Source organism: Mirounga leonina, unplaced genomic scaffold (genome assembly GCF_011800145.1).
Source record: "Mirounga leonina isolate KUSES-001 unplaced genomic scaffold, KU_Mleo_1.0 Mir_82, whole genome shotgun sequence".
In the NCBI taxonomy this organism is placed as follows: domain Eukaryota; kingdom Metazoa; phylum Chordata; class Mammalia; order Carnivora; family Phocidae; genus Mirounga; species Mirounga leonina.
This window is the reverse complement of record NW_023270825.1, coordinates 10,554,051-10,566,178: the sequence shown is the minus strand read 5'-3', so window position 1 is coordinate 10,566,178 and position 12,128 is coordinate 10,554,051. Positions and strand designations below refer to the sequence as shown.

General features: G+C 33.7%; 1 protein-coding gene across 1 annotated transcript in view; it reads left to right on the top strand.

The window, feature by feature from the left end:
* Positions 1–12,128, top strand: part of UNC79 (unc-79 homolog, NALCN channel complex subunit) — a 193,454-nt gene that overhangs the window by 19,776 nt on the left and 161,550 nt on the right. The window contains exons 4-5 of the mRNA XM_034992429.1: positions 956–1,011; positions 1,709–1,838. Of these exons, the coding sequence (XP_034848320.1) occupies positions 956–1,011; positions 1,709–1,838 (186 nt within the window). The remainder of the gene's footprint in view (positions 1–955; positions 1,012–1,708; positions 1,839–12,128) is intronic.

The following is a 12,128-nucleotide window of genomic DNA, read 5'->3' as shown; positions in this document are numbered from 1 at the left end:
TCCATATTATTTTCCACAGGGGTTGTACCAATTTACATTCTTGCCGACAGTACAGAAGTGTTCCTTTTTCTCTACATTCTTTTTTTTTTTTAAAGATTTTATTCATTTATTTGTCAGAGAGAGAAAGAGAGAGAGAGCACAAGCAGGGGGAGTGGCAGGCAGAGGGAGAAGCAGGCTCCCTGCTAAGCAAGGAGCCTGAAGTGGGACTCAATCCCAGGACCCTGGATCACAACCTGAGCCAAAGGCAGACGCTTAACCAACTGAGCCACCCAGGCGTCCCTTTCTCTACATTCTTAACAACACTTGTCATTTCCTGTCTTTTTGACACTAACCATTCTGACTGATAAGACGTCGTATCTCATTGTGGTTTTGATTTGCATTTCCCTGATGATTAGTGCTGTTGAGCATCTTTTCATGTGTCTGTTGGCCGTTTGTATGTCTGTTCAGGTCCTCTGTCCATATTTTAATCAGATTATTTGTTTTTTTGGCGTTGAATTGTGTAAATTCTTTATATATTCTGGATATTAACTCCTTATCAGATATATTACTTGCAAATATCTTCTCCTATTTGGTAGGTTGTCTTTTTGTTTTGTTGATGGTTTCCTTCACTGTGCAAAAGCTTTTTATTTTGGTGTGGTCTCAATTGTTTATTTTTGCTTTTGTTTTCTTCCCCTGAGGAGACCTTTCCATAAATGTGTGGCACAGGCCCATGTCCAAGAGATGACTGCTTATGTTTTCTTTTAAAAGTTTTATGGTTTTAGGTCTCACATTTAATCCATTTTGAGTTTATTCTTATGTATGGGTAAAGATAGTGGTCCAGTTTCATTCTTTCGGAAATCAGTCACTTCTAATTTAATGATTAGATAAAAAGTCTTACTAATATATTATTATATCTCAAAGGATATTTTATTTGACGTTTATAATTTGTGTTCAAATTATATTTTCTTCCTTATAGTGTATCATTGTCAATTATTGGAATGCCTCATGAAATATAAGCAAGAAGTCTGGAAAGTAAGTTTTGGGCCAAATTTAACTCATAGGCACAAACCCAATTTATATAATGGAGTGAAAATATTTTCAATATTAAAACAGGTCAAATTTATTGATGTCTTTTTATTTTGGTGTGGCAGGACCTGGAATTGTTTCCTTCCTGGTTAATTTATCATTTAAAGCAGAAATGATACTTGAAGAACACAGTGGCCTGACAGAAAAAGTAATTGGATAGCTCTTATTCTTAGAGTTTAGCAAATACTATATTACATGGCAATTTTATTTCATTTGAAATGTTGATCGAGAACCTATCTTCTTTCAAATAGGAGATGTGGATTGTTAAGAAATGGGTTTTAGGAAAATATTTGAAAAATGTAGTGTTTCGCAAACTGGTTCATGCTATTCTAAAGTCTTCCTTTAACATTATCCTGGAGTAGGGAAGAATTTGCTAAAAGACAGTGTAGTTTTGATCTTTACCTGGAAGGGAAGGGAGGTGCTTATTTACAGGACCCATAAATAAATAATAAAAAATGGTATTTTAATATGATCTCATCTGTGAAGCACACCTGGATGATGAGATGCCGGGGCAGGGGTGGGGGTGGGGAAGGAACCACCCAACCCTTCTATTGGATTTTGCACTGCTTTGGTAATGTTGAATGAACTATTTTCATCTTTATTTGATGATGCTAAGTCAAAGTATGCTTCCTGCTTCCTCTAGGATCTTTTGTATGTGATAGCCTACGGGCCTTCACAGGTGAAACCTCCAGCTGTGCAAATGTTGTTCCATTACTGGCCCAATTTAAAGCCTCCTGGGGCAATAAGTGAATACAGGGGCTTGCAGTACACAGGTAAGGAGGGAATAACCCTGTCATGCCCCATTTTTATTTCTCTTGTGCCACATTTACCTCACCAATTTATTATTATTTTTTAGAATCTGGCTGGATTATATTTATATGCCTTTAGATATTGTCATTAACCCTTTCTGAAACTGGGTGGTATAAATTACATGAATGAAATTGATTTCAAGAGCCTCTATGGCACCATAGCAAATTGCCCAAGTCTCAGTCTCACTCGCGTTACGCCTGGACTGGGGTTCTAACAATGGCTAACCTCAATCAGATGTGTGAACAGCGGGTGTTGCTGCAGATTTGCCCACCATTGGGCAAAACCCCAACTGGCTAATTCTGCTTGGATAAGAAGACTTGCATATTTGACATTACCAGTTCGTATGCTAAATAAAAATTAAGTGACCCTTCCTGTCTAGTTGGACAGGAAGAGTCAACAATCAGTGAATATTTGTATAACTAATAACTAAGAAATAGACATTGAATTCGAATGTAAAGGCTTATACTTACCAAAAAACAAACAAGCGTCAGGTCCTATGTGTTGTTTATGTTTACATATTGTAAAATCAAAGAAGGAACCTATGGCTAACGGAGTTTCTGATGCCCCTGACTACCCTCTCCCCCCACTTTGTTGTCTATATATTTTTATGAAAATAGGCGAAGGGGAAATTTTGGCAAGGTTAGCTTTTATTTGAGTTATTGTGAGATTCTGCACTGATGCTCTGAGAATCTCCTTTCTTGGTATTACTTGTCTTTCCAAAGGTGATTTGAGGTGGTTCAAAGGGGATTTAATTTAATTCAGGTGTCTGATTTATGTTTCTGACTAAAGCCAAATGTTAGAGATATTAACACCTGTTTTTTGGGCTTTACTGGTCTTTGATGGGCTTATTCTAAATTCAGAACAAATAATATTGGCTTTAGTGGTAGCAATAATGTTAATTAAAACAATGAAGGTAAATAGTACCTTTTTAAAAAATGGAAATTGGTATCATTGGCATTTTAAATCATGGATAGTAGGGAATGCTTAAGTGTTGCTAAGTGGATAATTTGTAAAAACAGGCAAAAAGTTGGAAGATTAATAAAATAGATGAAATGAATAAAATATTCAACTTCTCAGTAGATCCCTAAAATAAGCGTTTACATGATATATGAATTGGGAACTGGTATCAAATGAAATTTACTTACTTGATAAATATTTGAAGAGTTTCTTTTATGAGCCAGGCACTATTTCTTGATGATATAAGAACCGATTCAGAACCAGACCCCATGGAGCTTAATGCAATTTGGAGATGGAAATTGAGTCACTTATTCAACAAATATTTATGAAGTGTCTACTATTAGCCAGGTGTTATTCTAGCCACTGAGTGGTAAAGCAATGAAAAAAAGCAGACCCAAATCACTAATATCTTGGCACATACATTCCAGTTTTCTGGAAAAGACCAGGAAACCATTTTATAGTGTAGTAAGTACTAAGGTAGAACAAATACAGAGAGCTGTGGAAATATGCAGCAGGGTCCTCTGAACTCCCCTGATGGTGGGCAGGTTTGGGGAGGATTAAGTTGTCAAGGAAGGTTCTCAAGTGAGTGAAAGGTAAGCCGATACCTGAAAGATAATGCACACTCTAGATGTCAAAGGGAGAGTGAATCATGAGTGGATAAAATGTAGATTTGAGGCAGAAGGAATAGCATGGGTTCAGACTTGGAGGCCAGAGATAGCATGATCCTATTTAAGAACTGGAAAATGTTATGTGTAGCCAGACAATGGAGTGACAGGAGGAGAGCAGCTAGAGATAAGCAGAAAGCCTGGCAGGGCCTGTGAAGGAGTTGGGATTTTATCCTAACAGCAAAGGGAAACCACAGACAGGTTTTAAAGGGAGAAACCAACACAATGAGATTTGTCTGTTCAGAATATCCCAGAAGCCTCACAAACTGACAGTGGCTTCCGTTTACTCCCGTGACAGTACCCTCTGGGAAGAGCCAGCTGAACCTCTCTCCCCAGAATAGCTCAGTCTATGCCTACTAAGATCAGAGCGACTCTTTCTTCTTCTCTTGGCCTACTTGAACAAGATGTCTCTGTCTACTGGCATCCATCCTTCTGTCCATTCCTGTGATCATACCTCCACCCACTTCCATTCTTTCAACCGTGTGGCATTATGTCCCTGCTACCTGCCAGGTACTGTCCAAGGTCCTGGGGAAGCAACTCTCTTGGAACCCCCATTTTAGTGGACCATGGCATTCTGTACAGGAAACAAGAGATCATTGGAAAAAATCAATCGTTCTGGTCCATATATTACTATTTATCTAGCACTGGCTGTTTGTCAGACATTGTTCTAGTTGCTTCTATCTCACTTAATATTTTAGCCTTTTCCCAATTGAGCACAGTTATGGACCAAGCATCCTATTGGGTTTTATAGACATTTTCTCAGTCCTCAAAAAAATCTTGAGAGGTAGGTTTTCTTGTTTTAATGTTACAGGTGATGAGTGGGACACAGAATTTGAGTGACATCCCTAAATTCACACAGATAATAAAGGAACACAGCTTGAATTTGAACTTAGATTATCTTCATTGAAAACCCACATTTTCCTGTTCTAACAGTATGACATCACTTCTGTCAATTCAGTTCTTTAGTTAAACTTTAGCTGGAGCATTAGAAATTTTCTACAATGTCTGCCACAATGAAATATGCACTGAAGGGTATCATCAGTATTTAGATGTCACTCCAACTCTAAATATACATTATTCTTAATGATAAAAATTATATGGATACAGAATTTTATGGGCTTGGAAACTCAAAGATAAAATACTTTCTTAGGGACCAGCAACTTTTATATACTTTCTGAGTGATTTATTTCTTTTTTAAAAAGTAAAATTAATTTTTTAAAAGGAAACTTTGCTTTTAGAAAAATTATAGAAATATATAATAAGGAAAAAAGTACTGCTACCCAGAAATGACCAGTGTTAACATTTTGGTATATTTCTCTCTAGTTTTTTTGATGCATATTTTAAAACAAAATGAGTTCATATTATATATAATTATACAAGGTTTCCATCCCAAGCTTCTATTGTGTCATTTTTAAAATACAGAAAAGTTTAAAGAATAATACTATGAACACACTTATAGCCATGTAGATTTAATAATTGTTAGTAATTGACCATTAGTTTACCTGTACATGTATGTGTATATAAGTTATTTGTTGCTTTTTAAGCATAGTAACATAGGAATAATTAGAGCTTATATGAAGATCAAACACTGAGGATTTGGTAATCTACAGTATTTGCCTCTTTTGGGCTTATTGCTATTTATCAAGAACAAAAACTACTTAAGTTATTTTGGTCATTAAGTATGAGCCTTAAAGATGCAAAAATTACAGGAAGTTTCTTGGCAATGGAAATAGCCATTATGTTGTTCTATAAAGCTCTGCTTCTGTTGGGGGAGAAAGAAATTATTTAGCCTTTTTTTGGTGACTGTGTCTCAACTAGTAAATAATTTAGATCAGCACCAGTTGTTGTGTAGTTTCTATCTGAACTATGGACCAAAAGATGTGGCACAAGATACATTTCAAAGACAGTTTGTTGCAAACGTAAAGAATAACTAAAGATAAGCACTACAAGGTTAGACTTTGGTCTAGGCTACCAGATATCTAACTTTATATTAGTACCATTGGATTCTTGAGTTGTATACACGTACCAGAAGTTCTACCTTTTATGTTGTAACTTCTCCATTATTGAGTTCTTGTCTTTTTGTTATTTTATCTCCACAAGCTTTAAAAAGTGTTTTAAACCTTTTATATTTGTACTTTATACACATGTGGAAAAACACACAAATTACGGGGAACATCCTCCACCATATTTACCACCGTGATTACCTTCTCCTTCTATCCCAAAAGTAACCACTAAATTGACTTGCAACATCAAAGATTAGTTTTGCCTGTTGTTGAATTGTATATAAATGGAATCATATATTATTTATTTGTGTGTTTGTGCATGTGTGTGTGTGCATGTGTGTGTGTGTGTGTGTGATTTGTCTATGGGTTGAGCATAACCGTGTTTCATTCATTTTTATTGCTATATACGTATTCTACAAAATGAATGTACCTCAGTGTATGTATTGATTTTACTATTAATGGATATTTGGGTTCCTGCTTTTTGGCTATTACAAGTAATTCTGCTGTGAACATCTTTCTGTATATCTTTTGGTGCATGCATGCACACATTTCTGTTAGATATATGCTGAGGGTGGGATTGTTGGATCAGAGGGTATGCATGTATCTAATTTTTTTCATCTCCCCCTCGCCTGCATATATCTGATTTTGTTTGCAAACAGTTTTCCAAAAAGGGTTGTACTAATTTATACTCCCATTACCAGTATATGAGAGTTCTTTTTGTCTATATTCCACATTTTGGGCAATACTTTATTTTTTCAGAATTTTAGCCATTTTCAGGGGATGTAGAAGTATTTTACTGTGTTTATAATTTGCATTTCCCTGATTACTAATGAAGTTGGGCAATTTTTCATATATTTATTGACTATTTGGGTATCTTTATATAGTCTTTGTCAATAACATATGTTGCAAAATATATTTTCTTATTTTTTTTACTCTGTAAATGATGACTTTTGATTAGCTGAAGTTCTTATTTTAATGTAATCAAATTAGCAATCTTTTTCTTTATATCCTATCTAAGAAAATCTTTCCCAATACCAAAGTTATGATATTATTCTTTGTTATCTTCTAGAATATTTGTTTTTTACCTTGTACATTTAGATGTATCTAAAATTAATTTTTCTGTCTGGTGTGAGGTAAGGGTCAATTTTTTTTCTTGTGGATAATCAGTAGACTCAACATCATTTATTGAAAAGATTGCCCTTTTCTTACTGCTCTATAGTACCATTTTTGTCATAAATCAAGTGTCTATTTAAGGATGGTTCTCTTTCTGGATTCTTTACTTAGTTTAATTGGTATCTTTTTCCTTTTCCCAAAACCACACTGTCTGAATTAATGTAGTTTAATAATAAAACTTTATATCCTTCATTGCGAGTCTTTCTACCTTGTTGTAATTGCTGTTCTCTTCATTGTCTCTCCCTGCTTCCTCTTCTTCCTGTTCTTTCTCCTCCTCCTTATTTTCTTCTTCCTCTTTCACAATTATTCCTAGCTATTTGCTGAATTAAACACACACAAACACACACCTAAACTATTAGAATTTTTACGGAGATTGCCTTGAATCTATAGATCAGTTTGGGGAACTGACATCGTTATAATATTGAATCTTCCAGTCCATGTGCTAGAAGTATATCTCATTTATTTAGGCTTTCTTTAGTTTCCTTCAGTGCTGCTTTATAGTTTTCTGTATAGATGACTTGCCTATATCTCATGTAGTGTGTTCCTAGGTATTTATTTTTTGATGTAATTGTCAATGATGTATCTTTGAAAAATTACTTATTCTAACTCTTCATTGCTAGTATGTAGACATGCAATTAATTCTTGTATATTGATCTTGTATCCAGCAACCTTGCTAAATCACTTTTTAATTCTAATAATTTATTTGAAGTTTAAAAAAAATTTCATGTGTGCAATTATATTATTGCTGAATAATAGCGGTTTAATGTCTCCTCTTCAGTCCTTAAGTCTTTTATGTCTATTGACTTACTGTACTGGCTAAAACCTGCTGTGCTATGCTGAGTTTTAAGTTCCTTCATGGTTTCTTCTTTGACCCATTTAGAAGGATGATGATTAATTTCTAAACATATGGTGATTTTCCTTGTGAAGTTTTGTATTGATTCATAGCTTGATGTCTCTGTGACCAGACAACATACTTTGAATTATTTCATTCCTTTAACACTTTTTACACTTTCTTTAGGGTTGAGCCTGTGGTCATTTTTTGATGTTCTGTGTACTTAAAAAAAACCTTTGTATTTGGCAGTTGTTTGATACTGTGTTCTATATATGTAAAATAAAATTTCTTAATTGTGTAATTCAGATCTTCTATATCTTTATGTATTTTTGTCTTTTTCTTCTATTGGTTACCAAGAATAGAATTTAAACATCTCCTACTATGATTGTGGATTTGTGTATTCCTCCCTGTAGTTCTATCAGTATTTGCTGTATAAATTTGAAGACTGCATACAAATTTACAATGCAACATCTTTCTGGTGAATTGAAACTTTTACCATTATGAAATGCATGTTTTTATCTCTAGTAATGTTTATTTGTGTTAAAATCTACTTTGTCTTAGACTAATATAGATATGCCAGCTTTCATGAGTGTTTGCATAGTTTAACTGTCCACCCTTTTATTTTCAACTATTTTATATTCTTATATTTTCATGTGTGTTGTAAGCAGCATGCAGTTCTATATTTTAAACTCAATTTTTATGATTTTTGCCTTTTATTTGGAGCACTTAGTTCATATCTGTCTATCTATCTAATTACTGGCATATTTGATTTTAAATCCACCATTTTTCTATTTGCTTTTTATTTCTCCTGCCTCTTTTGTGTTCCATTTTTTCTCTCTTTTTTGCCTCTTTTGCACTGAATGAGCATATTTAAGTATTCTGTCTTACTGAGTTACTCAGTCTTCTGTATTCTCTTAATCTTACCCTAGAGATTATATCAGGCATTCTTGACTTATCAATGTCTAGTATAAAATAGTACTTTTACCCTTTCCTGTAAAATGATAGAAGACTTTAACATTTTTTTGCCCCCTCCAAACTTCCATGCTATGCTTTTATGCTCTTTCTATTTTTTATAATTTTAAAACATGTAATTATTGTTCTTTGAAGTCATTATTCACTCAATTTTCTTTTTTCTGGTGCTTTTTTTCTTTTTATATTTCTAAGCTCCCATCTGGGCTTTATTTATTTTTTCCTTAATAATAACCTTTCTATATTTCCTTTAGTGCCCTTCTACGGGATAAATTTTCTCAGTGTTTTTGAAATATCTTTGTTTTGACTTGATTTTTTAAAGCTATTTTCTCAGTATATAGAATTCTATGAGAGTGATTTTATTTTCACACTTTGGAGGTATTTCATGATCTTTTCATTTTCATTGATTCTTTTGAGAAGTCAGCTATTATTGTTGCTCTTTTGAAAGTAAACTGCCTTTCTTTTTTTTTTTTTAAAGATTTTATTTATTTATTTGACAGAAAGAGAGAGAGAGAGAGTGAGCGCACAAGCAGGGGGAGCACCAGAGGGAGAGAGAGAAGCAGGCTTTCCACTGAGCAGGGAGCCCGATGTGGGGCTCGATCCCAGGACCCTGGGATCATGACCTGAGCCGAAGGCAGACGCTTAACTGACTGAGCCACCCAGGTGCCCCAAACTGCCTTTCTTTATTTTGAAAAATTTTCTTTTTTTCTAATTGGTTGAAATTTTGAAGAAAAAATCTTTTTCCAGTTTTATTGAGAAATAATTGATGTATCACTGTATAAGTTTAAGGGCATACAGCATGATGATTTGATTTACATATATTGCGATTATCATGACAGCTTCAGCTAACATCCAGCATGTCATATAGATACAATATAAAGAAAAGAAAGAAGAAAAGAAAAAAATTTATCCTTGTGATGAGAATGCTTAGGATTTACTCTCTTAACAACTTTCCTATATATCATATGGCTGTGTTAACTGTAGTCATCATGTTGTACATCACATCCCTAGTACTTATTTGTCTTATAACTGAAAATTTATACCTTTTGACCACCCTCCTCTAATTCCCCCTTCCCCCACCTTTCACCTCTGGTAACCACATCTGATCTCTTTTTCTATGAGTTTTTTTTTTTTAAAGTAAAATCATACAGTATTTGTCTTTCTCTGTCTGACCTATTTCATTTAGCATAATGCGTTCAAGGTCCATCCATGTTGTTGTAAATGATAGGATTTCCTCATTTTTCATGGCTAAATAATATTCCATCATGTATGCATATCACAACTTCTTTATTCATTCATCCATGATATACACTTAAGTTGTTTCCATGTCTTGGCTATTGTAAATAATGAAATTAAGTTGTTTCCATGTCTTGGCTATTGTAAATAATGCTGCAATAAACATGGGGGATGCAGCTATCTTTTTGCGTTAGTGCTTTCATTTCCTTTGGATATATTCCCAGAGGTGGAATTGCTGGATCATATGGTGGTAGTTTTATTTTAGTTTTTCAAGGTTACTCCATATTGTTTTCCTTAATGGCTGTACCAATTTACAGTCCCCCCAACAGTGTACAAGGAATACCTTTTTTCCACATCCATACTAGCATTTGTTTTCTCTTGTCTGTTTGATCATGGCCATTCTAACAGGTGTGAGATGAGATAATTTGCATTTCCCCAACGACTAGTGATGTTGAACAAATTTTCATGTGCCTGTTGGCCTTTTGTATATCTGCTTTTAAAAAATGTCTATTCAGCTATTCAAGTCCTTTGCCCATTTTAAAAATTGGGTTATTTGTGTTTTTGCTATTGAGTTCTGTGAACTCTTTATGTATTTTGGATATTAATCCCTTATCAGATATATGGTTTGTAAGTAAATATTTTTTCCATTCTGTAGGTTGTTTTTTTGCTTTGTTGTTTCTTTTGCTGTACAGAAGCTTTTTAGTTTGATGTAGTCCCACTTTTTTTATTTTTTATTTTGTTGTTTATGCTTTAGGTGTTGTATCCAAAACGTCATTACCAAGACCCATGTCAAGGAGCTTTATTCCTGTGTCTTCTAATAAGAGTTTCATGGTTTCAGATCTTACATTTAAGTCCTTGATAAATTTTGAGTTAATTTTTTGTGAGTGGTATAAGATAATGGTTCAGTTTCATTCTTTTATATGTGAATATCAAATTATACTAGCACCATTTATCGAAGAAACTGTCTTTTATCCATTGAAGTATTCTTGACCCCTTGTCAAATATTTACTTGGCTATATATGCTTCAGTTTATTTCTTGGCTTTTGATTCTGTTTCATTGGTCTATTTGTCTGTTTCTATACAATACCATACTGTTTTGTGTATTATAGCATTATAGTATAGTTTGAAATCAGGGAGTGTGATGCCTTTTGTTTTGTTCTCCTTTCTTAGGATTTCTTTGGTTATTTGGGGTCTTTTATGGTTCCATATACATTTTAGGACTGTTTTTTCTACTTCTGTAGAAAATGCAATTGGAATCTTAATAGGGGTTGCATTGAATCTATAGATGGCTTTTGGTAGTATTGACATTTTAATAATATTAATTCTTCTACTCTATGAACATGCAATACCTTTCTATTTATTTGTGTCTTTGATTTCTTTCATTAATGTCTTGCAGTTTTCAGGATAGAGATTTTTTGCCTCTCTGATTAAATTTATTTTATTGTTTTTGATGCTACTGTAGATGGGATCAATGTTTTTATTTCTTTTTCAGAAAATTCATTGTTAGTGTATAGAAATGCTACTGATTTTTGTGTGTTAATTTTGTATCCTGCAACTTTATTGAATCATTGATTAGATCTAACAGATTTTTGGTTACGTCTTTAGGATTTTCTGTATAAAATCATGTTATCTGCAAATAGAGATAATTTTACCTCTTCCTTTCCAATTCTCATACCTTTTATTTCTTTTTCTTGCCTGACTGCTCTAGCTAGGACTTCTAGTACTGAGTTTAATAGGAGTGGTGAGAATGGGCACTCTTGTCTTGTTCCTGATCTTAGAGGAAAGGATTTTAACCTTTGATTGTTGAATATGTGGTTAACTATAGGCTTGTCATATATGGCCTTTAGTATGTTGAGATATGTTCCTTGTATGCCTTGTTTGAATTTTTATCATGAATAGATGCTGAATTTTGTCAAGAACTTTTTCTGTGCCTATTGAAATGAATATATGATTCTTTTCTTTCATTCTATTAATGTGACATATTACACTAATTGATTTGCATATGTTGAGTGATTCTTGTATCCCAGGGACAAATCCCAATCAATCATGGTAAATAATACTTTTATGTGCTGCTGAATTTGGTTTGCTAGTATTTTACTGAGAATTTTTGCATCTATATTAATCAAGGATATTGGCCTGTAGTTTTCTTTTCTAATAGTGTCTTTTTCTGGTTTTGGCATCAGGATCATGCTGGCATCATAAAATGAGTTTGGGAGTGTTCCAACCTCTTTGATTTTTTGGAAGTGTTTGAGAAGGATTGTTGTTTTCTTTTTTAAGTGTTTGGTAAAAGTCATCAATGAAGCTATTTGGTTCTGGGCTTTTGTTCATTGGGAGGTTTTTGATTACTGATTCAATCTCCTTACTAGTAATCAGTCTATTCAGATTTTCTATTTCTTTCTGATTGAGTCTTGGTAAGTT